Source organism: Tiliqua scincoides, chromosome 3 (assembly GCF_035046505.1).
Source record: "Tiliqua scincoides isolate rTilSci1 chromosome 3, rTilSci1.hap2, whole genome shotgun sequence".
Classification (NCBI taxonomy): Eukaryota; Metazoa; Chordata; class Lepidosauria; order Squamata; family Scincidae; genus Tiliqua; species Tiliqua scincoides.
In genome coordinates, this window is record NC_089823.1 from 94,716,443 (window position 1) to 94,742,680 (window position 26,238).

Sequence of the window (26,238 nt, forward strand, 5' to 3'; positions counted from 1 at the left end):
AGGGCGCTTCCGGTTTTGGCCGAAAACTGGCACGCTGGCACGCAGCCTCCACGAGCCTTAGAAGATCCTCTGGAGGTGGCTGGAGTACAGCTCCAGTTGCATTCAGAGGCTTCAGGTTGGGCCGAATATGGCTCAGTGGGGGGTTGGGAGGACCTGCATTGAGCCAAATCCGCAAATGCAAAATTCATGGATAAGTAGACTCAACCTGTACATATGTTGAGAACTCAGTTTTTCAAAGAGAGTGCAACCCTGTTCAAAGCAGGCTATTTGCCTAACCCCAAATCAGTTTTCAAACAAAAGCACTTCTTTTCCTTCTGGCTTTGCCAGGCCATCTCAGACACCAGTGGAGAACATCTGCTACTTCCTGGAATGTGCAGTAGGGATAAAAAAAAGAGCTGGATGTCATCAATATACTTTTGACACCCTACTTCAAATCTCCTGACCATCTCCTCCAGCAGTGTTATAGAAATGTTAAATAACATGGGGGACAAGTTAGAATTCTGAAGAATCCCACAAGCCATTTGAGCATAGTGCAATACTGTGACCATTAAAAACTGGTCTCTCAACCCTCAGGCTCATTCAGTGCGTTCCTTACCATTGCTCCAGTTTGTGCTTGCTATGCCAAAATGAGAATTGGGTCCACAGTAGACTATAGTATCACAAGCTTCAGAAATAAGTCCTTCCCCATGCCACAGTTATCTCAAAACAAAAACAAAAAAAACAAAAAAAAAAACAGAGAGAACAAAAATGACTTGGTAAGCTGCCTGATTAAGTTCAACAGTAGCCAATATTAAGTTTTATTGCAAATATAGATCCCTGGGCTGACGAAAGCTGTAATTTTAAAACAAAGATTTAGTAACTGTTGTTGAAACATTGACTGCTTATGGAAGCTTAAGCTTAATGGCTGCTAAGCTTAATGGCTGCTGATATTCTCTTCTCATAATGTTTGATGTAGGCACTTTATCTGAAAAGGAATCTTGAGAGAAATGTTCCATCAAAAACACTCTGAGAACTGGATGCATACAGTCTCCTATCCATCCTAACTCATTTTGGCATTGATTAATGTCGTCATGATTGTAAGACTCTGTCTTCAGTGGCACTATTTTTTTTTAATGATCAATTTATGCTTCACATTTGTGTAAGAGAGCTAGAGAAAAGGAGATGATTTCCAAGGGCGGTTGTTGTCAAGGTGCCTGCTGCAGTTCCTCCTGTATTTTCAGCCTCTCTCAATAGCAAGGATGTCCAGAGACAAAAGAAAAAGGAAAATTGAGTGGTTGTCAGATTTGTGGAAGAGATGTGTCAAAGGGAATGAGCAATAGGTCTGCAAAAGTGGGAGCAGTAGGTCTGCAAAAGTTGGAAGGAGGGGTTTTGTGCATTTTCTTCCTTCAAGTCCCAGTTTTCTTCAAAAGAGTTCACTGCCATGGATGATGGGGAAAAAAACACCTTTCACTGCTAAGAGAAGCACTTGTCCTTTTGGATCTCCAGTTATAAGATAAGAGATCACTATTATCCTGTGCTCCATATCCTAACACCCTTATACTGAGAACAGCTTTGGGTGGTATGTGGTGTGAAGGTAGCATATTGCACTGTGCCACTTCAGCAATTGAGAATATGAATTGAAGTGGAAACTCTACATGTATGCCTACCATCACCTGATGTTCAGAAGGACTGCCAGAGGATAGGACTTCAGGTAACTTGTATGGACAAGATTAACACTTTGCTACAAGCTTCCAGTTCTCCCTTTGTACAACTAATGCACTTGCAATGCAGTATCTAACTACTTGCTGTAGGCATGTGTTAGTGAAAATAATTTTTATGGATTCCTGATTGGACCACATACTCCTGCTTTTTCATCTTCCCCAGTTTGTTCTTGTTTACATCATAGGCACCCTTAGTGAATAGGCAGAGGCATGTAATTTCTCCAAGGGCAACAACTGGGACACATATACCCATTAGGAGAAACTGTTTAAGACCACCCTTTGGGAATAACATGAATCCTCCTGAAATGATGCCACTTCCAGATAAGACACCATGTCCCAGAGGTTGGCATGAACTCTTCTCTGCTTGTGCATCTCTGCATCAGAAGGACTCATCTCTTTCCACATGGCCCATGTGGTTTTTGCTCTCTCATTTAACGTTCCTCATTTTAATTCCTGACAGTATTACATAACTCAGAGCCCAATTCTGTCCCCACCACCCTATAGTACGCAGCTGTGCCAGAAAGGTGTGTGCTGCATGCTAGAGTGGAGGGGGGGAACCTGCAGGAGGTAAGTTAAAAAATTTTTTTACTTATCTCCACATAAGCCTTCAGGTCGCCTATGAATGGCAAATGTCAAAGAAGGGAAAAGGGCCAGGGAGGTTTTGGAAAGAGGAGATAAGAACTGGTGTGCATGACTGCCACCCGATCCACCCCCTCCCTTCCCCCCAGTTACTCCACCAACATATCCCATTTTTCTCCCTCCCTGCCCACTAATCTTGCCTCCTGTGTCAGCTTCCCTTCAACAGATCAGGTCACTGCCACGGCACTGGGCCTCCAACACTGCCTCTCCTTTGCAGTGGCTTCTTGAAAATGGCTGCTGGTTGCGTACTCTGCGTGTCCTCAGCAACCAATTTACGGCAGCAGGGCACTGTCCCACTAAATCGGTAAATCAGATATTAGAATTGGGCCATCAGTGGCCTCCCTAGTCTTTATGCAGTCATTTGTAAGTTGGTGATATGGCTATGAAAATTTGGATATGGATATGAAAATTTCAGCCTGTTTTCTCTCAAATGATTCTGAGGATGTGTCATGTTGCTGTCCTTCTCCTTCACTAACCTGTGGTCATAAGAACTACCAAGCAGTTGAAGAATTGCAAGTGCAGAGCTAGGTCTGCCAGGTTGTACATTCTGATTGCAGCAGAGCTTGGCGTTCAGAATACAATTTCTTACAGAATGAGCCCATAAATCAAAAGCTGAGGCATATATCATTGACGACTCTGTTATGAAGCCTTTAACACAGCTAGATTGTGCAGCTTGTCAGCAAATAATTGTGGAAGAAGAGCTAGAATGTGTTTGGATTTGAAATTATGAGGTGAAGAGATTAAGCAATCTGTTCAAGGAGTTTTTCCTAAATGTCTTGAAACTGTCATATCTGGAATTAAATATGTCTTTTGAATACACTGTATTCAGAGCATGTAGCATTCCTGATAAAGGTTATGAACTAGGATGATTTTCCTCCACCCCACCTCACTTCCAAGGATATTTGGCTTGGGTACAATGAAACTGTAACATTTCCTATCCAAATACTGTAGTTGCAAAGGGGGAAAGAATTCCCAGTTCACTACCCAGAGTTTAATGTTTATTGTTGCTGCATGCATCATTTATTTTCGTTTTGCAAGATCATAATGACATGTTATCCCGAGCACATATGACTCTAATGCGTAGCATTCCTTTGGCTAGATATTATAGACAACATTGCTGGAAGATAATAAAGATCTGATTTAAAGATCATACTGTTGCTAAATAAGTATTCCTTGTATATCACAGAAAAGGGAGAAAAATGATTGTTCTGTCAGAATCACTACAAATATTCATGAGTGTTCTCAGTACTGTGTGCAATAAAGCTGCTAATGTCAGGATAATTCTATGTATGTCTTGTCTTGCTTGATCATAAGTACCTTTTAGTAGACTTTTAAAGAAAAAGTAAAACATGCTAGTTAAAAATGAAATATCTTTAACTATAGAAAGACTGTGTCAGGCAACACAATCCTATCCAGGATTGGGCTGCTAGTTGGAGCATGTTGCAACAGTGGAAGACGCTTCCACTGCTGCACTGCTGATAGCGTGTGGAGAGCTCAGTTGGAGGCCATTTTGGGAGCACTACTGCAAGAGGTTCCCACTTCACTTGATTGAGAAGATAAGGCAGTGGCAGGGATTAGGGTGGGTGGGGAAGGGGCAAAGCTCTGCAGGGAGATGATGAAATTGCACAGGGAGGGGAGGAATAGAGATAGGAAGGTTATGGGGTGGAACTGGTGGCGATGTGCATGCCAGATCCTATCCCCTTTGTGCAGCCTCCCCATCTCATTCTTCTTGGACTTGCACCACCTATAGAGCTGGCACAGGTCTGAGGGAACCCATTGTGAATTGGGAGTCTTATAATAATTCTCCTTTCCCCTCCAAAGCCTCCCAATCTGCGTTTGTTCCCCCCCCCCCACTGGATGTAATGCACTTGTTTTTTTTCATGTAGCTGCATCAGTGGGGGGAGGAAAAAATAAGATAGGGCCCTAGGCTTCTGTGCTCCAATTAATAAGAATCTTTCTTTGTTACTTTGTGACCACAACTAGCAGAAAATTAGGCACTAGTAAGCCCATTGCATTCAACTCTGAACTGTGGCCTACAGTTGTGTGTGGCCGCTTGTGTGAACAACCTGTGTGAAATCTCACATTTGATTATTGAAGTAAATATAAGTCTTCTAAATAAATAATTTAAAAAAAAAAACAGGAAAGAGAGAACCTCGGAGTAAAGTGTAATAGAAAAATGCCATCAGAAATTGCACCCTTATGCTGCAATCCTATGCACATTTTCCTGGGAGTGAACCTCACTGAATTAAATGAGACTTACTTCTAAGGAGAATTGCCTAATATTATGATTTTAGAGTTGGGGCAGTTGGGAGCCTCTTCTGCATATATTGCAACTGAGGAGCCCACAGGAGAGCATAGTGTGCCTTCCCTGCCTGTCTATCCTTAATGTTTCCACTGGGCAACCCCACAACAGACTGATGATGGTTACAGTTAAAAAAACCTCAACTTTTCTTTAACTTAATTAACTTAATTAATTAACTTAGTTAATTATGGCAAAGTTTGAGAAGTTTTGTGTGCAGTCAGTAGGAATGTACATTGTGTGTGTGTGTGTTTAGGATATTGCTTCATTTGATGGACTGATTTATTTTGTTGTCTTGGTTCAACAGTTTGCATCACTTTATGCCAAGTTCAGATGGTTGCTTTGTTCAATGTTTTTTTTCCCCTTTTAAAAATAATTATTGATTCCAATGGGCAAAGTTCAGTTCACAACAAATTTTTTTATTTTCAGAACTGGATGAAATTTACAGGAATAGAAGTGCTCTGTAAGGGGGAGGGGGAAACAAACTAAATTTAATCAAAATAGGTGGTTAGTTTTCCTTCTAGGAGCAAGTGAGGTTTGATATTTTTAAAAGATTTATGCCTTGCGTCATGTTTGGTGGCCAGTTTGTATGAACTACAGAGCTAATGTAGAAATGCCCCTAAGGCAGTATTCTGCTACATTTCAAAAAGGCAGGTACTGGGATTTGGGAGTTATAAAAAAAAAAAGTTAGAGGTTTGAGTTTATAATTATTTTGTTTTGTGTCCACTTTGTACCAAATTTCAAAATCTGCCATAGTGCATTGCTATTACCTACAGGCTTCTCTAAAAGCAGAGAGCCCTTGGTCCTGTGCTAGCATTTCCTGAGAGGAGGGAAGCTCAGGTGTATGCTGTGCCTGAGTGATGGTCTCACTGCTTTCAGAGGTCTGACTTCTGCCATGGAAGAAGGACCATTTAATTTTAGGTAGCATGGTGCCGGTACTGGTCTTGGTGTTGCTTCCAGTGCCTGCCCCCAACTGTTCTCTCCTTACTTTGCTTGGTTTCTGTCTTGGTTTACTGCTGCTTGTGTGTACCATTGCTTCAGCCACATTTGATGTTCAGTATTCATTGTGTGTGTGTGTACGTACGTACATGTGCTTTTGCTGACGGACTGCTCAATCTTATCCTGTACTGGAACAGGCACTATATCCAGCACAGGGTAGGAGGTGGATCCTGCACAACCCATAAGGGGATTTATTTCCTTTTACCCCATGTCACACTGCAGCCACCTTAATGGGGCTATTTGGATATGCAGTAACGAAATCACTGGCAGAAATCCAAGCAACCTGGTGTAATGTTGGGCTGCTCAGGAAGGGGCTTAGAATCCAGCCTAAATGCCTGAACCTAGTCCCACCCTCCACCCCCAGGCCCAATCTGCCTGCTGCCCACTCTCTCCCACTCCGAAATGCCCCAGTACCACCCTCCTGCACCGACTGCCCTCAGCCAGCACAACCTTACCTTCTCTGGGCAGTAGAGGCTTGATGCAGCCTCTATGGGCCAGCATGTGTCCTTGCACCTGCCCAGCCAACTTCTAAGGAGGTACAAACGGGCTTCACAGCATGTTTGTGACACTCCTGGGCTGGCACAAGGTGCTGACCCAAATAGTGTTCTGGATTGCACTCTGAATTGCACTCTCTTAGCTTAGTGGGTGCATGGCTGTACACACAGAATCACAGTTGCATGCACACAGTCACATCCATATACAAATCTCTCACACACAAAATATTTTATCTGGTCCAGTACTACACTCCACTGAACTTTTACAGACAAACAAAGTGCTATCAATTAGAGAAATAGAAAGGGAGAATAATTTGGGTTGCACTAACAGAGAAAAACGATCCTAAAATAATAATAATAATAATAATAATAATAATAATAATAATAATAATAATGGTATTTATATACTGCCTTTCTTGGTCTTTATTCAAGGTGGTTTACGTAGGCAGGCTAATTTAAATCCCCATAGGGATTTTTACAATTGAAAGAAGGCTCTATCTTTCAAGAGCCACAACAATTCAGATGTTTCATTCTGATCTGGCCTCCATCCTCCCACGCTCAGAGCAGATGGAAATAGCTCGGTTCAGCTTGTCAGCTGCTTCAAGGTCGCACGGTGCCGGTGGCCTCGAACCGGCAACCTTGTGGATGTTATCTTCAGGCAAATGGTGGCTCTACCCTCTAGACCAGACCTCCTGCCCTAGAGGTCTGCCATAAAATATAAATGAATCACACATTTGCATGCTGCACACATAAGAAACATTGAATGGGGAGGAATGGATACCTAGAAGGAATTTATTGACTTGAAGCAGATAAACTCTTGCAAACATTCACTCTAAAGAAGAACTCACACAGGGTAGAGAAAATGGCTGGTACAGTGTTTTCCCATTTTCATAGTTTCCTCCCAATAATCACCCTGGTTGGAAGAAGAAAGCAAAGGAGCACCCATTAGCAGCAGCTTTCATTCAGCTGCTGTATACCTTAGGGACTGCTCAGAGCTGTCAGTCACTCCTCTTCAGGCAGTTATCAGCTTTGCTTCACTTTTGAGTGCTTTGCAGGGTCTTGTTTTGTTTAGAGTTCTCCAAAGCAGAGTGATTTGATTCAGCATGTGATTTTTATTCCAAAGCAAATGCACATTCCTCGTAGGCTGCACATATAACCTACTTTTAAAGAAAACAACATTTCCAAACATTGCACAACTTAATCCTTTTCCGAGTGTGCCAGGATTTTCATTTCCTAAATGGATTGGATCTTCAAGTGATGTTTTTTTTCTTTTGCTCAGAATTTTTGCTTTGCTCTTTATACAACTGCCAAAGACATTAGTTATTTTTATTTTTTGCCTTTACATAAAGCAAAGCAAAGGATATATGTGTCTGCAATTTTAGATACTTGGTATATCCCTACTACTTTCTGTATCCCTATAGAAAGTTGCATTATGGAAAAAGCAACAGTAAATTACTCTTATAAATTTGGTTGTTTCCTACAATATACATGCAAGACTTAAAAAAAAGTGTGTCATATATGCAAAAAGAACATTTCATAAGAAGAGGAACAACCCAATCCTACCCAAGTCCTTCCCTGCCGATGCAACTGTGCCAACAGACTATGTGCTGTATCCATAGGGCAATTGGATAGGATGCTCCAGTGTAAGTAAAAGTTTCCTCACTTACCCCGGGAAAAGAGGGATAAATCTGAGGCATATAATGGTGGCTGTGAGACAGACAGGGTTAGGATATTGGCACACACAAGTTCACTTCCCTTCTACCTCCCTGGTCCATCTCCCTCCCCGCCCCTATTCCACCCCCCCCACTCCTCCGTTCCACTCCCTTCCAGCCTCATTCTGCCACTGTCACACCTGTGGCAGCTGTTGCTCACTGTTTTACCTATAACAGCTACTACTGGGGTACATTTTACAACAGAGGAACTCTGTTTATCTACCATAACATCCTCCATATGCCAGCCCAATCCATGATAGAATTGACCAGAAATCATTTAGTTAAGTGCATGATCAAGTTTGTTTGATAAAATTCACACAGTTTGCATTAGGAAAGCCTATGATACTGTCAGGGCCCCTCCCAGATGCCCTGACCCCTGACTTACCCTGGAGCAGGCACCCCATGCCCAGGGTGGGGAGGCTTCCCAACCCTTGAGGGAGGCAAAGAAGGTTGGCTCACCCCAACCAGACAGAGGGGGCTGGCAGGGCAAACAAGGAACACAGAAGGAAATGAGGCAGGAACAGGAAAGGCCTTTTCTGCCCCACCTGGAGGAAGGGGAGGGGCCAAAAGGGGGGTGGGTTTGCTCCATAAAACAGGGAAGCCAGGGATGAGAGGCAGGCAGTGTGAGGTGAACAGGTCCTGCTCCCAAGCCAGGTGTGGTAGCTCTGCTAAGGAGGAGGACAAGGGTACTGGAACCCCTTCCCCTCCAGCCACTCTGAAGCCTCCCTGGGGGTGGAACAAGCCTGCTCCAGGCCCCTCCAGGGGTGGGCCCCTATAGGTACTACCATTGCAAGCCAAATGCAGATCCCTACACAATTTGTGTATGTAGATATGTAGCCAACATACAGCTCCTTCCAGGTGGTCCCATTTGGTGAACATAGAAAGGTTGTCAAGCACCTAGGAAGCTACAGCATGTGGTCAGCTGCATGTAGCTTAGTGAGTCACAAGTTATACAGATCTACTCTATAGTTCTGTCAATGGTATTTATACTGTTTGTGACAGAAAGGCTTGACTGAGCTGGTGTGATGGTTTAGGAGTCTCCAAACCCCAGCCCGGGGGCCAGTTGTGGCCCACAGTGAGCCTCTATCTGACCCGTGGCCAGCCTCTGGTCCCCTGAGAGCCTCTGGCCCAGTTGACCAAACACAACCAGAGTTGTGCTTGTGGGGTGGGGGAATGGGGGTCCATTTAAGTGTGTGCTTTATTTCTTGGGCTGTGTTCATTCTTGGAGAAGTCCTGGACATTGGAGCCCATCCATTTATTCAGTCATCTAAGTTCCATCTCTAATGTGTTTATTTAAATTTTATATTTAATTTTTTTTTACTAGCCCTCAACACTGTTCCAGATATTTGATGTGGCCCTTTGGCCAAAAAATTTAGAGACCCCTGGTTTAGAAAGTTTACTTGCTTAGGGAGCAAAACATTTCAACTTCTGTGATGAAAAATTGGTTTCATTAAAACCCCACATAGGGGGTTGCTGAGAACTAGAAAGCGATTCCGGGTCTTGGGGAACACAATTGGCAGAACTCTGCTGTGACAGGCAAGGAAACTGAAGGAACAGTTTCAATTAGTCAGCACACCAAGAAAAGAGAAGCTGAATGAAGGGCGAGTGGAGAAAGGCTCAAGGAAGGGAGAAGAAGAGACAGGGAATTGAGGCTGGAAGGGGCCTATCAGAGTTGGAGTTCCATCCTCATATCATCTAAGTTCAGATTACTTGTTATGCATGGAACAGGAGTCATGGTGGGGAAAAGCAATTGGATAAAGTAGAAAGTGGTAGTGAAGCATGCTGTGTATCTCATCCTTGGACAAATCTGAAAGTAGATTCTCATACAACTTTTTGCAGACTCAGGCTCTCTCTTGTGAGAATGAGTAACAGGCTGCTGGCTTTGTAGGAGTTTTGCCACTCTTGCACTTCACAGATTTGGCAAGGAACCAGTGGTGTGCAGCATGGAATTTTCCTGGGCTTCCTGTGTTTACAAAAGCAACACAAAATGCAGCCCCAACCCCCAAACTTTGATTCTTTAGTGCCACATTCTGTGCTTCAATCCAGTTATAACAACTAGGTCCATTCTAAAATATTGTTCTGCTTAGTGTTAGAAAAAAGTAATTCTGTTTTTCTTTAGAGCTTGCGTTAATGGAGATCCAGTACCTTTCATGCAATTCTAGAAACTGAACTGTGGGACTGTACCAAAGGTGTAGTTTCACACTCCCTTCTGTACCAAAGACACCTCTCTTCTTCTTATGTCACCTCCATGTCTGCATTACAGATCTGCTGTGAATGAATTAACGTCTGCAACTTGACTCGTCACCAGACCCCTGAATTGTCAGTGGAATTCCAGGCTCTTGCACTCCATAGAACAAGCCAAGAATAACTTGTTGGGGTTATTCTATGTCTGTTAAAAGAAACACAGAAAGTATTTTTCTTCCATAGTTTCCGACACTATGTTGTAGTCTGCTTATAAAAGCGGGAGTCTTCTTAGTAAAAGATTCTACTAAATATTCAGAAAGATGGATCTGCATGGTTTATTTTTAACGCTTGTATAAGCGAAGATGCAGTAGGCTTCCAGTTGAGTGTAGAATTTGAACCCTAGGACTATACAGACATAACAGCTCTGTAATGCCCACCTCTTCCTTTCTTCTTTTTATTTCTTCATTTAGCTCAACGAATCAGCTAAACAGCTTATTGAGATGGACAAGACCAATCTAGCTGCTGCATCTGGCAGTGATGTCCCATTGCCAGCTGACACTAACCTGGCAGTAAACACAGCCCAGTGCTGTACACTGAACAGTGCCGGAGCCGTCAGTGCCATTCAGCGGCATATTGATGGCAAGAAGAATGCCAAGAAGCGCCACTCCTTCACTGCTCTCAGTATGACGCATAAATCTTCCCAGGCCATGAATAACAGACATTCCATGGAAATTAGTGCCCCTGTTCTGATCAGCTCAAGTGACCCCCGTGCTGCTGCCCGAATTGGAGATGTGACTCATCTCTCATCCAGCGCTCCAGTCCAGGTAAACTATGGATAAATTAACCATAATATTCAGCTGAGGAGGAGGCAGACCAAATAAAATTAGCTCCCTCTTACGCTTTAACTATCAGATCACAGTCACCTTAGTGAGTTGCGACAAATTTCCAAGAGATAGCAATGTCCTCATCATCTGACGGATGGAAGCATATTGGCAACATGTGGTTGGTGGGGGTCCAGAGAAGGAAAAAGTATGGCACCCCATCTGGTTTATGCCAAGTGTTGTTGCAGGCAGTTTTGTGTTGTGATGCATTGTGGGTGATCTGTCACTTATTTCTATTATTCTGCTGTTTGGAGTTAGAATAATAGAAGTTATTACATTATTTTTATATCAGTTCTTGTAAGAGCAAATGGAGAGCAATTCAGCTGTGGTGCCTAGTGTTTAGAAATGACACCCTGCTCCCTGCATAATCCTTTGTACTGGGTAAACTGGGATTGAAATTGGGAGGGGCAGTTTTTTTGACTGAAAAAGCAAAACAGTGGAGGGAGAGATGCCGGGAATAAAAACGAGATGCTGATTAAATGCAAATTGCAAAAGAAGAAAAGGGAGGGTGGCAAAGATTGGCAATGATGTTAAAATGCAAATAGTAAAATAAAACAAAAACCCTGATATGATTTCTTGGGTACCTGCCCTATTTACACTATTCTGGGGTCCTAGTCCTGATACCCAGACTTTCAGCAAGGGAGTAGGCCAGTCCCAGAAGCATCAGATGCTTCCAACATTAGATCTGGGCAAATGTGCAAAAGGGTATGCATGACCTCACTTTTTTTAGCCTGTAGAATTGGATACTGGTAACAACCTGAATCCCTTGAGTTTCCCCTCTTCTGGAAATCAGGTAGACTTCACAGTCCAATTCACAGTCTCAAAACCAGGTCCTTTGTTTACCAGTTAGCTGGTGAAGATGGTAATGAACAATAACCAACAATAGACAAACATGGCTGCTTCTTTGAATGACTTAGCAGCCCCTTCAGATTGCTGAGACATCACAGAAGCATCTGAGATGCTAGAAAGTTAGATGCTAGATGCCAAACAGTTGAAAAATAGGGGGGAAAAATCTGGTCCTAGTCTCTCTCTCTCTTTTTTTTTAATCACATTTTTACCATTACTCTGCTGAATGGTTTGATACAGCTTCTCTCACAAGCCTTAATCTCAGGTCATTTTATGCTGTAATGTTGGCATGTTTAGTTATTGTTAAAGCTAATGTCAGCTAGTACACTATGCTAGGAGGCCCTTTGCAATCATATTATGCAAATAAATGCAAATTGTCCATCTGCTCTTTACCTCACCCCTCCACAAAAAATTTTTCCCAGTGGTAGTCTGGGCAGTCCAGTAGAGTGGGTCATCACATAATTATGGGCAGGTAATAGGTTAAGAGCTGTCAGTGGAGTGTTCATGCAGTGCAACAGACAAAATGGTTTTATACTTATGAGTTTATATGGGTATAGGTTGAGACTATTTATCCATGGATCTGGCTCAACATGGGTCCCCTGGGCCCACATTGAACCAGATTTGACCCAGTCTGAAAGGCAACCAGAATGGTGCAAATGGAGCTCTTCTGAAGCCCATAGAGGCCGCATGTGACCTTTACAGGCCTCAGAATGGCCTCCAGAGGTCCTAGATGGCACTTCTGGTTTTTGGCTGAAACTTTCCATTTCAGAACAAGGCTTTAGTCCTGTTTGGAGCCCCAGTGGGCTGAAAAACCACAGGTTTTGTTATCCTTGGTTTTTTATATCTGTGGGGTGGGGTGGGGGATCCAGGAGTTGATTCCTGCAGATATAGAGGAACCACCTGTAGTTGTAACCCTGGAACTGAGAAGTAAACACCAAACAAAAGACAACATGACTTTTAATGAGATCTTTTAAAAAACATTTTGGAGCATTGGTATAAGCAGTTTTTATCCATGGCAATTGGCTATTTACCCAACAGATATAGTTACTAAGATGTCTTATTTGACTTATAACCCATTAGCTACCTTGTAGAAAACATGCTCTTTAAACCCTTTAATGAGAACCTGAAAGTGTATGATGAAAAGTTATGCTGCTGTTCGGCTGTGTATTTGTATGAGTATTAGCCACATATTAACTTCTTTCCTGAAATAGTTATCAACCAGAATAGTCCTTTTGTACCTCTGCCAGTTTTTTCTTCAGTGCTTTTGCCAGGGAGTATACCCTATTCCTTACACATTGCTGTTTTCAAAAAGAAAATGGAAAACAGAGGTTTCTCATAGTGCAGTAATAATACAGTGCACTTGCATAGCTTATTTATTCATGTGATTGACTCAGAATGGTGTGACTGTGAACCCTGCCCTTGAAGATGAGCCCACAGGCTGCAATCCACTGAGTCCCTTTAGGCACGCAAAAGGTCTTGCCCATGCCCAAATTGGTTTTAAAACCGATAACCCTTAATAGCAGCCTCTGCGTTCTGTGTTGCAAACTGCTTTTATAGCTCCCCTGAGTTTAAAATGCACGTTGTGATGTGGTGTGGAAGAACTGCTGTTAGAGGGAGGAAAATAAAAATAAAGACCCTCCCCAGAGGAGCAGGGTTAGGTTTACACAAAAAAGCAGCACTTAATTTCTTCACACAATCATAGATTCAAATGTGACTATGTGGAGAAGAGTAGGCTAATCACTGATAAAGAGGATCATAGTACCAATTTTGTGATGGTGTTGGTTTGGAAAAGGCTACCATGATCATGGAAATGGCTGCAGCTATGCATAAGCAGGTGATTCACACTAAAATTTGCTTGTATAATGGCGTGTCTGACTGCACAAACATATAGCACATGTAAACATTCACATGTTTGTGTGAACTGAAACTTTGTTCTCTGAAGTTCTCTGGATTGTCAAATGGCTATGCTCACAAGTGCTCTTCCTGGCTTTCCTGTGGAACTAAAAACATAGACTGCTATGGTGGCTGACTATCTCCAAAATCGCAAAAAAGCTAACATGAACCCTGAATCTGAGAAGCTATCAAAACATTGGAAATTTTATTTGTTTTCTGTTCACTTGATTACTGGTTTCTGTGTTTCCTGATGAAACAGGATCCAGGTTCAGAAAATCACTCCAAGATGCTTTTTCAAATAGATGAAGCTGTACCAGTTATGTACCTTTCGTCTTTTGGTGACCCTGAAACAGCAAATATGTTCACTAGATTCTTTTACTGAATCTGTAAAGAAAATTAACTACAGTGCAATTATGTGCATGTCTACTTAGAAGTAAACCTCACTGAGTTCAGTGGAACTTACTCCCAGGTAAGTATGTATTTTGCCCTTGCTCAAACTACCCAATCCAGTCTGGGCCTTGTAGTGGCAGAATTGCCACATTAAATTCTGGTCACAAAAAGTGCACCGCTGTTCTATGCTGCAAGACTGTCAGGGCAAATGGCTGGATTCCCTGCACACACACCAATGGCTCCCAGATGTCCCACTGGAGCAGATAAGGTGGCAGCAAGGGTGATTTGGGAATGATTGGAGAAGGAGCACAAATGGGGGCAGTTTGTAGGTGGGATGGGGTCACAGCGGTAATCATGCATGCTGGAATCTTATCTCCCTTTTCCTGACCTGATATGCTCTCTGAGGCTCCCCAGATGTATATTAGCTAAATAGTTGACATTAGTCCAAGGAGATCCCTTGTCAGCCAGATGGCTTATGGGCCACCTTTCCTGAGCCATCTGGTCATCCCCCCCACCATAAGATGCAGACATGCTCTGTTGGTGCCACTGCATCATGTAAGCTGGTGGAAGATAGCATTGGGGTAAAATATGACTATCTGCAGGCGAGCCTCCTGAGAGACAGAGGGAAGGGCCCATTAGGCACAGCTGAGGGACTAGCCTGCTGGGGGTGGAGCCTGCAAGCCTGCCTGGGGCTGATTGACTGATTGCTCTCCTGCTCCTCATTGCCAGGTATCTTATTTCACTGCTGGGCTTGCCAGAGGCGCAAGCCGAAGGGCAAGAGTCAAAGGGCTCTTTGCCCATGGCTCTTAGCCCAGGGGCTCGTGCTACGCCCCCCCCCCGTCTCCTGCAAAGCTTCCAAGACAGTCAGCAGCTATCACCGAAGTTTCGCCTCTCAGTTCACGTCTGAGACCTAGTAATTTCTAACCCAGCCTTTGGATAAGCTTCGCAACAATGTATTTCAATGATTTAGTCACTCAACCTTAACTAGAAAGAATATGGCTAAAAGAAAGAAAAGACAGCGAAGAATAAGTGACTCCCCAAGTGCTTCCGGCAAGGCACCAAAACAACTTCGCGTGGAGGAGGTTCTAGTGGGACTGAAGCCAGTGGTGGAGAACCAGAACTCTAAATCTATCTCCACTAACAGGTACACCTGTTTGGGCTCTGTGACTGAGGGAGCTAGAGATAACAGTTCAATAGAAGAGGCTCCTGAAACCAATAACGTCATCCAGATGCCACAAACAAACTCCCCTAAGACAGGACTACCAAAGGAGGGAACAAATGACATAACGACAGCCCACAGACATTCACCATCTGGAATGAAAGATGAGCCTAGTAACCCATCCTTCTTATCACTGCTGGCTGAACACTGCATAGTTTCCGGCATGCTAATTAATGCTGTATTTTAAAAACTTTGTCAAATCTCCTGCCAGCTCGACTCACTACAGGACCGCTTTAATACAATAGATTGTTTCATGAAAACTTCATGCTCCCCAAAGCAGACTCAGTCAGGAACTGAGAATGACTCTTTAAGACCCTATTCTGTAAGTAAAAAAGCAACAGAGACTACTCATGGTAGTAGTTTTACTTCAAATTCATGCTGTTTCCAACCTAACCAAGTTATCATGGAAATAGGGGACTCTCTAATTAACAGGAATAGGTGGAATAATCGTTGTGCGGTAATTTCTTCCATGAGCAAATTACTTCAGATGGAGCCCTTGAAAGTAGATCTGGAAAAGGTCTACTGGCTCACTGATATACGTACCTTACAAGAAAAGAGTGCATTTAACATTGACATCCCCTACAATCTCTCTGACTTTATTAAGGATGCGGAAATTCCTGGCTTCTTTACGAGTAAGTCCAAGGAGGGTGTTTGCAACGGACAGCTATACTCCCCCATGTCTCCTTAAATGGAAACAAGCATCTCCACCTACTAATCTGGCTCCTTCTCAAACTCCTGCTAACCCTGTGAACTTTACCCAGTCGCCTGAGAAGCTTCCACAGGTTTCTTGCAGTAGTGAGCAAAAAAAAAAAAACACAGCATAGCATTCCAGAAAGAGATCTGAATAATGGTGAACTGGACAAACTTATGGCCTTGACCCAGCACCTACGAAATAGCTTGAACAACCAGATCAACCCCACAGATCTGATGGACAATAGGCCTACAACTAAGAAAGCAAGGAGCTACTCTACCTCCGCTTCAAACATTTTGGCAAGCTGTGAGTCATCACAAAACAACCCTCCAGTGAGGCCAACAGGCAGCGGGACACCAAATAGAACTAACCGCAACAATCCAACATCTGATTGTTGTTCTGCATGTGGACCAGCTCCTAGAGACACTATTGAAGCCTTCTTGTTAAACCTTGACCCAGAAGAGAAGGAAATAATCAATGGAGTGGTGAATGCCACTAAAAAACTTTCCCATTCTGAACAACAGAGAGTTGTAAATGTGTTGGAGAAGGTCAGAGAAGAATTACTTAAGAACATTGACGAGATGAGATCAGCAGAGGAAGGATGGTCCAAGGTAATCCCTCAGCTGCATGATCCCCTAACCGATATGAGGGACTTTATGAATCCCTTGCAATCAGATTACACTCTGAAGGAGGTGCCAGAACAACATCAACTGTTACACTCTAGACCTGCCATTATGTCGGAAGGAGAAGCTGAGACTATCATCACTTCATCAAGTAATAATTCTACTGATAAGGAAACAACAAATGTAGAATTACCCATCAGCGCATTACTGGATCAATTATAGTCTGATGGGCTCGTGATTGACCGAAAGGCCATGCAAACCATCAAGGACCTACCCCAGGAAGTACGGAATAAAATCACTGACTGTCTGGCTGATGTTAAAGCTGACCGCTATGCTCCTATCTACAACAACCACCAGGATCTTTTGCATTCAGAGATGGAAACTTCTCTCTTAGACACTGGCCCTAATTGACGCCAAATTACAACTGACCACTCATGTACTAACAGGCCAGTTAAATTACTTTCTTGTAAAGTAGCAGGATGAATGACCAAGTTAAAGGATGGTGATTTCCTCAAAACTCTCAAGGAGAATGACATAATTTGCCTACAGGAAAAGTGGACGTCCTCTCCTATTACATTTGAGGGCTATTTGGTTTTTGAACTTCCGGCACCTAAATTTCACACTAAAGGAAGACAGGTTGGCGGTTTTGGCATTCTAATTCGATCGGCTTTTCAAGCTCGACAGGTATTTCTAGCAAACGGCCCTTGTAATGTATTAGCAATTAAGTTATCCTTCACTGAACAACATATTATTCTCATTAACATTTACATCCCTCCTTCCTAAACCAAGTGTGTAAGGGTAGAACGATGAGATTTTTTGAATCAGGTCACTGAAATTTTAGCTCTAAAATTTCCTAGCGCCCAGCTTTTGGTGACAGGCAACATGAATGCAAGGATTGGACAAGGTCCTCAAAGTATTTCTCATGCTTTTGACTCTGCTTTTGATTCAGACTTTCCCTATCTCAATTTAAATAACCGGTGTTCTAGGGACATGTTATGCAATGAGTCTGGCCTCCTCTTGGTCCAATTTTGTATGCGCTGGGGTCTAACCTGGCTACATGGTTTGCCAGAATTTAAAGCCTCAGGGGATTTTACTTTCATTTCACCCCAAGGATGTAGTGTGATTGACCATGTATTAATGCCTGGGCCATTATTACCACTAGTTAAAAAAATTTGCTGTTGGTCAACCGGGTCTAAGTGATTACCTACCTTTGTTCTGCCATCTCCTCTTCTTACCCCCTGGCCAGCAGAATCAGCCTTTGAATTCCATCCAGACCCCTGTGGTTCGTCAACCTTTATTAACCCGCAGTGAAGGTGTTATAGTTAAATTGTCCTCCCTTCTCAGATCAGAGTATTTTCTTTTTAAAAGGTTCAAATTACAGCTCTCCTCATCCATAAATGCCTTGGTTTAAAATTACGAACTTTTAATAGAAGAGCTGCTAACTTCTTTAAGGACCATAACATTAACCATGAACACCAAACTAACCTGTGCTGGTCGGAACTCTTCAGATAACTCAATCTACCTCCTGAAAGCGGAGGTTCGTAAAGTCTACCAAAAATTTAGGGAAACGGGAAAAGAACTTACTAGTAAGGTATTTTGACCTACGACGTCAGCTGCGCACAATGGTTGCTCAAGCACAACAGAAACTAAAATTAGCTAGGTGGGATGCCATGCGCAGAGCTATTAATGAGCATAACAACAAAAAATTTTGGGATTTAGTTGGGAGCTTTTTCCACCAGTATGCCCCAAGCATTTCTTCTATTTCACCATTAACATGGGCTAATTATTATAGGTTATTATACTTCGAAGAGCAACAAGATTTGCAGTATAGAATTCAGAACTCCTCTAATAATGGACGGGACTGGCCTCCAGTCTCTCCTAATGAAATTCTAGAGGTAATAACCCAACTTAAATCTGGGAAGGCGGCAGTCCCTGATTCCATTTTTCCTGAATTTCTTTAGGCGGACCCAGATTGGTAGGCCCCTGCTCTTGCCAACCTTTTTACTGCAGTTGACACTACTGGCAAAATACCTGATGCCTGGAAGAAATCTATAATAATCCCTATCTTTAAAAAAGATAATACAAATGCCCCAAATTGTTATCGGCCAATCAACCTACTTTCGATCCTGGAGAAAATGTATGCCATGCATCTCCACCAGAAATTGCTTTTTTGGCTAACTGACAACGATATATTGGGCCTTGAACAATCTGGCTTTAGGACCAGGCGATCCACTCTTGATAACTGCACTGTCCTTTCACACTTAATAGCAAAGTACACAACTCAATTCAATTCTGCCCTATATGCTGCTTTCTTGGACTTAAAGGGAGCATTTGATTCAATTAATAGATATTCTTTGGTCCAAATTGGGAGCCTTGGGAATAGACACAAGACTGCTCTTCTTAATCAGGAGCCTATACTCGGACACCTCCTGCCAAATCAGGCTTTCACCCAGTGGCGATTTGACAGATGTAGTATTGGTAAACAAAGGTGTCAAGCAAGGCTGTGTTGACCCTTTTAAATCTGTTTTTAAATGACTTGGCCCCTTTATTACGCTCAGTAGACACCCACCCTCCTAAAATTGGTCAATTAGTGCTACCACTACTTCTATGTGCAGATGACATGCTTCTGTTAGCACGCACAAAAATTGGTCTAAAGTGGCTAATCTTGGAATGCCTAAAATATTTTGAGCAGAATAAACTGATCCTTAACTTTGATAAATCAAAAATAATGGTATTCAGCCATTCCTGGAAACCAACAACATGGATCTTTGATGGGCATTCCATTCAACAAGTGAAAATGTTCAAATACCTAGGAGTCCTATTCCATTTTAGGCATTCGTGGACTGCGGATCGCCAATCAGCAATCCATAAAAGCAGTATAACAGCTCAAGCAATCAGTCGTTTTTTTTTTATGCTTGGGGCAATTCCTTCATACCTGCAGCACTCCAGACCTTTAATACTAAGGTAATAGCACAGCTCTTATATGGTATCCCCATCTGGATTTCTGCTTTTTGTATTATGGTTGAGCAGATTCAGTCTCTCTTCCTATACAAGATCTTTGCAGTACCTCGATGTATACCTTATGCTGTTTTATGTCTGGAAACTGGCCAAAATAAAGTGGAGTCTTTAGTGTGGCTTCCCTTTTTCAAACAGTGGTTTAGAATGGGCTCTGCTGCAACCAAGGACCCCCTATTGAAAAGTATTTTAGAAGACTCTTTCTGTTCCCCAGGACTTGCTTTACTTAGTAAAAAAAGTCCAATCTTTAGGGCTTTCCCTGGATTTGCTGGGCACGATGCCATGGGCAATCGCATCTAATACCTTATGTACCCGGCTAAGGGACATTGAAAAACAAGAGCTTTTAGCCAAAGCCAAAAAAACCTGCTCCCCACCTCACTTCGGCTTATCCTGGGCAGCTGATTTGGGCAGCAATTATTTAAATTTTCTAACAAAACTGCAGGAGCGCAGAGTGTTTTCCCTAACCAGATTCAACGCTTTCCCCTCAAATAAGATGAAAGCCAGGTTCAATGCTCAACAATTCAAAGTATGTTGTTGTGGTTCAGGTTCTATTGAGACACTCCCTCATATTTTATTAAACTGTGTTTACTATTCTGATCTACAGAGCCAGTATTTATACCCTTTTAAAAAGTCTTTTAGTGGATCTGAAAATGACGTGGTTAGACATTTACTAAGCGGCAGAAGCGAGAGTTTAACGACTATCATGGCAAAGTACTTTTATTATATATATTAAAGAATTGTCTCAAGAAGTTAAGTCTAATGTACATGGTAAATTCTCTGTTTAACATCCTGGTTTTATTGTTAATGCCAATAAAGGTTTTGATTTGATTTAACTATCTGCATAGTGATTACCTATATTAAAAACTTTTATTAGTGTATTGATGTCCTTTACAAAATTGTATCACTTCTGCACATACAATTACAATTCTGTAAATGATATTTTCATATTTATTCTAAATACTGTTAACCATTTTGTAAAGTTCACTGGGACCACAAATGTCATTTTCATCCTGTCTAAATTATGTTTGTTCATAAATAAGCCTCATTGTTTTCAATGAGGCTTACCTCCATGTAAGTATGTCAGAGAAAAAGGTTTAAGTTTATTTTTCCCTGATATTCAATTCCATAAGACATTTCTGATAAACCTACTTTGTCAGCATGTTTCTTAACACTGCTGACAGAGCTCCACTATATAGTATAAAATCCTATACAAAAATAGCATTCAGAGATATTACTTTGCTAACTACTGAAGTCTTTCATGTTTACTGTGTCATTTAAGTGGCACAATCTCAGCGACATCCTGCTAGTTAATGATAAGTGTATAGATCTCTTGTGTTACTTTGAATGCCTTTGAAAATGAGTGGTGGTCTTAAAAATCTTTTTATTGTCTGTAAGCTTAAAAGTAATAAAGCATCAGAAGCCAACCATGACAGTCAGGGAAACGATAGGACACAAACATGGCTTCTAGCACAGTAATGCAGCAGCTAGGCTGGATAGGTACATTTCACTGTTGTTTTTGTTTTGGTCTTTTGGCGTGTAAACAAATGTTGTCTTGATCACTATTGTGATTCTCTTCAAGAGAATTTGCATCTAGCATATTTGATGTCTGCGCGCTAAATGTAGCCCATTAAACATAAAAAACGGCATTCTAAATTGTGTCTGTCACACAGAGCATTCTAACTGGCTAGTTAAATTGGTTTGTACTGAGAATGTCGTACAGCTGCCGGCCAATGATAAAAGTGAACCTGAGTGGGCTTAGCTGTTCGGCTAGCAGAGGAGCTGTCCACCAGTGAGCTGCCCTGTATAGCTGAGGAGGTCCCATGTGGCTCACTAATCCTGGGTTGGCCTCAGATGCCTCATCATCTCTCCATTTGCACCCCTTATGAATTATTCTTCCTTGCTATTTGGAAAGGTCACAGGTCAGCCTACTTCAAATCCCCAGGTTTTTCTGACCAAATATGCTGCTCATAAATAATGAAGTACAAGCCTCCTTCACCCCACTTTATATATAACCTGAACCAGGAAAAATTCAGGCAAGAGCATTGCATTTAGGTGTTCCAACCAAATTCTTACTTTGAATAGGAAGCCAGCTTGTTCACAATAAGAGTTAACACATGCTTTCTGAACCAAAGGGTACGCATTTTGAAAAGAATAACAAATCGTCTTCAGGTTGCATCATCTGTTCCAGGTTGCAGCAGCAAGACAAAACAAATTGAGCCTGTTTTGATGATTTTCCAATATAAAGGGAGCAGACAAAGTGGTTTGATTCCTAATCAATGGGGGAGGGCCCTCTAAAATTGCAAACAGTGGTATTACTTTGGGAAACCGAATCATATGGATTGTATTTAAAATAGAGAGGAGCCAAAAGCTGAAGTTTAGTGTTACATTTGTGTATGAAAGCCTGGAGAGAAGCAGTTCAAATCCCTCCTGATTTTGGATTTGGGTGGTAATTTTTTATTCTGCCACAAGGCATTTACTTTTTGTCTCCAAATAAATATTGTGGATATTTTGTGGAAAATGATAGCCACACATGCAATGCAAGTCTTTGCATGTTTACTCAGAAGTAAATCCTATTATAAACTGTGAGGCTTACTTCCAGGTCAGTGTGTATATAATTTCTTACCAGTGGTTGGCTTTTTAAAACATGTAGCATGAGCACATGGTGGGGGGACCAATTGGGGGCAGGGATCGTATGTAGTGGCCATGGCACAGCTATATAAATCGGCAAGGAAAGGACAGTGACAGCAAGGGTGAGCCACAAAAGGATTCGTTTTAGTGATTTAAACCAAAAGAATTCAAAACTGGTGCCTAGCTAAACTTGCTCACTCACACTTAAACTAGACAGGAGGAAATTATATCTATCATTCACTCACTACAGGGCCCTGTCTGAAGGCTGTTAGAAGGAGGAGAAAAAATAGGGGAGGAGAGAACAACTCCTTAGATGGGCAGAGAGAGAAAGGGGAAATGAGGGGGGAAGAAGAGACATAAAGAGATTAGGTGGGTTTCCCAGAGGAAGGAAACAAAAGTTTAGGGATGTGGGGAAGGGAGGGGGAAATCAGGGTTATTAGTGGAGAAGGAGAGGGAATTCCTAAGGTTCAGACTGCAACAAGACACCATGCTAGGGAAGTGGCTCTCTGTAGCCTGAACCAAGGGCTACAGGCAAGGGATAAACAAGCAAGGTGTAAACAAGAAACTGTAAACAGGCCATGAAATCACTTCACTGACTTACAGGGGGCAAGCTAGTCTCTCCTGCCAAATAAAAACTCTTAAGGGAGATCAACAGGCAGAAGTGATTCGCTTTGTTTTGGAGCCTTGGAGGATTGGTTAAGGGGGATTGATTGGGAAGGCGACCTGAGGTTGATCTCAGGTGTCCACTAAAAATGGTTGTTTACAAAAAAAAGTTAAATCCTCACACACACAGAGTACTCACATTGAGAGCAAAAACCACAAACACTAAACATGCCATCAATTTGACTGCACACACATAGAGACAATGAAAGATAGAAGGGAATTTGTGTTCTTTGGCAAGGCTGTGCGGAGAATCAAGATTGCTTCTGTAAGTCTTGTCAGAATTGCATTGCAAGGGCTGCAAGCAGCAAGAGAACCAGGCTAGGCAAACCTCCTGAGGGGGAATGCAATGTCTCAAAGAAAGAGGATTATGAAGCAAGTCCTTGCATGCTATTAGACAGTGGTCTTAATCACAGGTAGAAGCAAGGCAAGAAAGCCATACTACTTTCTCAGAGAAGAAGGGGCATGCTGAGAAGCTGCCCAAAAAGTTTATCTGACCAGCCAGTGCTAGCTCAGCAGCTTTGATTGCCCTTGGGGGAGGAAAGAAAAAGGAGAGGAGGGTATTACTGATATAAGATCTCAGCTTCATAGTGGTTTTTGGATGGTGGCTGGAATGTGGGCGACTTGATGCAGAACCAGTGGATTAATGCTCTAGTCTGCATGCTAACAGCAAGGCAGGATAGTGGGTGTAAAACAAAACACAAGGCTGTATTACCCAGGGTTCTTATAAACATTTTCTCATAGAATCCTATGGGATCCTAGGTGGGTTGAACAAATTGTAGGATCCTCCTTTGCTAAATGAGGACCTCCTGCTGGGTTCTGCCTTTGTTATTCGCACTCAGGTAAGAGTGGGTGGCTAGTTTGGAGGGCTATTACTTTCATAACATGCTTCCTTGATTGAATTTCCATCATGGAATTGCTGAAGACTGTAAGGTTCTGCTCCCTCTTTTATTTTCTTAAACTTGTTTTTCCCAAGGTTTGGCACTGTTAGGAGATGGAGTGGTCACAAAATATTAAATCTGCTGTTCAGCAGGATTTGAAGCTTATAAGCTCAATTTGAATTTTGGAGCCATGAAAATTCCATTTGAATTTAAGGAGTAAACATTCCATTAAATCAGTAGGAGAGTAATTACCTGGTTAATTCATTCATAAACTTGGCCTTCCTGGCCTGTGGATCTGATGCCTCTTGCCATCAGTCGAGGAAATACACTACTGGTGTGACCCATGCTCTTCTGGCAGGCGCTCAGCACCAAGTACGCATGTACAGAAGTGTATCTCTTGCACACCTTGAAATAAAATGAAATAAAATATTAACCATGTAACAGATTACATCCTCAAACAGTGACATCATATGAGCAAAAAACCTTTTCGCATCACATCAGGTCTACTCTGTAACCCAGCACTTCAGTTTGACTGATTTAGGAACCTCGGTGCACAAGTACTCTGATCATAGCACATTTATTGGAACTCAAGATGAATTCACAGACACAACCTGGAATGTGCTAAAGGCTGTGTTAGTGATTCTTTCCCCCTCGGCATGTTATCATTTTTCATGTATACTGTGTAAGCATAATGGAGTCATTATTTCACGTGATTCCTTTAAATGCACACAGGGTGCAATCCTAACCAACTTTCCAGCACCAAGGTAAAGGCAATGCAGCTCCAAGGTCAGAAAACAAACATTCCCTTGCCTTGAGGAGACCTCTGTGACTGCCTCCCAACAGCAGGATGCAGCACATACCCAACTGGCACAGCTATGTCAGAACTGGAAAGTTGGTTAGGATTTGGGCCACAGATACATTTGACATATGTCACTTTAAAACAGTTGCAAGGATGCTTAGAAAACCAGTTTCAAGTAATATCCCATTAATCCATTCAAAATCTCTGCCCTGTGTCTGTGGTAGAGAAAGCACATCTCGAAATGGGAAAAAACATTTTGGCATCTGTATGGTGACAACAATGTGGAACTTTATTTCTCCTTTAAAAGAATATGATTAAATTTCAAGTAAATATATTTTAGAATTTCTTATCTGAATTGTGGAATGGGCTGTTAATATGAATTTGCTCTGTGCTCAATGCCCTACACATAATGAATATAAAACTGAAGTCTTCTGAATGCATCAGTGTCTGAAATATCTTAAACTCATGACTTGGTTGTGGAAAGAAGTATTCAGTGTGAGACCTGTTAATGAACATGTTATAGTATAACCTGGGCAGGAGATGTGATGTGGAGATTGTGCTGTCACCTTGCCTGAAAATACTATGCAGGATCAGCGCCTTGGATGAGTGACCAAGACCAAGAACCGCTGGCAGAGGAGTAGATCATGGAGAAGGCAGCTGGCAAGAACGAATAACATTCTTGAGACACTGGTCTGATACTTGATGCAGCTGCCTTTAAAAGTTCGGAAAGCACAAGAAGCTGGCAGCCAGGATGACAACTACACTATGAAGGGAAAACACCTGAAGAAATTGAGGGTTTTTTGAGATTTTCTCATGGAATGATACTTATAAAAATTTCTTTGAAAAATGGGGTTTGTGTTCAGCCTGCGGACGTAAACCAGATTGAGTCTATGGGAAATGCAGTATATAAATACTGTAATAAATAAAATAAATAAACCTTCAATTCTTGTTAACTGCAGGCGTCACTGGAAAACCTGGAAAAACCCACAGTAACAGAAACCATGGTTACACAGTCATTAATCCCATGAAAAAATGGACGGGTTTCCACTGACACTCATCTTTATAACCGGGCAGCCCAATCCTATGTTTCCTGGTGCTGCCGCTGCTGTATCCTGTGGGGCTAGGGAAGCTGCCAGAGGTTTCCTTGGGTGAAGCCGCAGACCCTGCAGTGGGGCTGCTTGAGTTTGTGCCAGCTAAATTGCTAGTGCAGATTTGAGAAGCCAGACTTAAAAAGCCCAGCAGAGGAGGTCTCCACTGGTCCGTCCCCTTGTCCTGCCCTCCCCCACGCTCCTCGCAACTAGGAATGCTCTTCCCACCCTCCCACCATCCTCCCTATGCCCCTGTGCTGCCCAGCACCTACCTTTTCACCTTCAGAGATTGAGGCTTCCTCTGTGGCGCTAGTGGGGCAGCACAAGCCTCCCTGCCAGTGCCACTTACTCTGTGGGTGCTGCAAACGTATCTTACAGCACCTGCAGAGTAACGCTACAGCCCAATAGGATCAGGCCCTAAATTAACTTTATGAACCTGAATCTTATCTTGAATGGTGAATGATGGTGCTGGGGGGCATTGTAATGTGAATCTCTCGACTTTGATTGCTCCCAGAAGTTCCAAGGGAGAGGTTCTTGCCACTCAATGGTTGATGGAGATTTCAAGCAAAAGAGTTGACTCCTTTAAGTAGGGGCTGG

General features: G+C 42.4%; 1 protein-coding gene across 1 annotated transcript in view; it reads left to right on the forward strand.

Moving 5' to 3' along the window:
* The window catches only part of SH3RF3 (SH3 domain containing ring finger 3), a 254,499-nt gene that overhangs the window by 158,495 nt on the left and 69,766 nt on the right, over positions 1-26,238 (forward strand). Inside the window, exon 4 of the mRNA XM_066621660.1 lies at positions 10,498-10,851. Within this exon, the coding sequence (XP_066477757.1) occupies positions 10,498-10,851 (354 nt within the window). The remainder of the gene's footprint in view (positions 1-10,497; positions 10,852-26,238) is intronic.